This window comes from Tetrahymena thermophila, assembly GCF_000189635.1.
Source record: "Tetrahymena thermophila SB210 genomic scaffold scf_8254690, whole genome shotgun sequence".
Classification (NCBI taxonomy): domain Eukaryota; phylum Ciliophora; class Oligohymenophorea; order Hymenostomatida; family Tetrahymenidae; genus Tetrahymena; species Tetrahymena thermophila.
The window spans coordinates 4,029-4,460 of NW_002476456.1; the positions used below are offsets into that span (position 1 = coordinate 4,029).

The following is a 432-nucleotide window of genomic DNA, read 5'->3' on the forward strand; positions in this document are numbered from 1 at the left end:
CCTATTTATAGTATACTCCTCCACCAATTATAGCTTTATTGTTAAGGATAGTAGTGTTTTTTAAAGATAAATTTGCATTTTATAAGCTTATAGCTCCACCAGTTGATAAGTAGGCTTAATTTTCTAAAAAAGTACTATCTTATATTACAGCATTTCCAATTTGTATCATATTTATAATGCTTATGGAACCTCCATTTTCTTTTAAGCACTAATTTAATTAGAACAGAGAATTTAAAATCTAAATATTTTAGTTTTCTACTGAATAAATTGATCCACCAAACCCATTTGCATTTATATTGTTTTGAAATTTACTATCAGTTATAATAACATTCTTAGAATTTTTTATTAATAAAATAGATGAGCTGATGCTATCAAAAACATTTATATTTTAAGCTTTTAGTGCTTATATTTTTAAATTATCCAGACTTTCTA

General features: G+C 24.1%; 1 protein-coding gene across 1 annotated transcript in view; it reads right to left on the reverse strand. All coding sequences in view use genetic code 6, as the record gives it.

Annotated features, from left to right (window-relative positions):
- Positions 1-169, reverse strand: part of TTHERM_01313370 (hypothetical protein) — a gene marked incomplete at both ends in the record, with an annotated part of 2,928 nt that extends 2,759 nt beyond the window's left edge. The window contains one exon of the mRNA XM_001013045.3: positions 17-169. Within this exon, the coding sequence (XP_001013045.3) occupies positions 17-169 (153 nt within the window). The remainder of the gene's footprint in view (positions 1-16) is intronic.
- Positions 170-432: the final 263 nt, after the last annotated feature.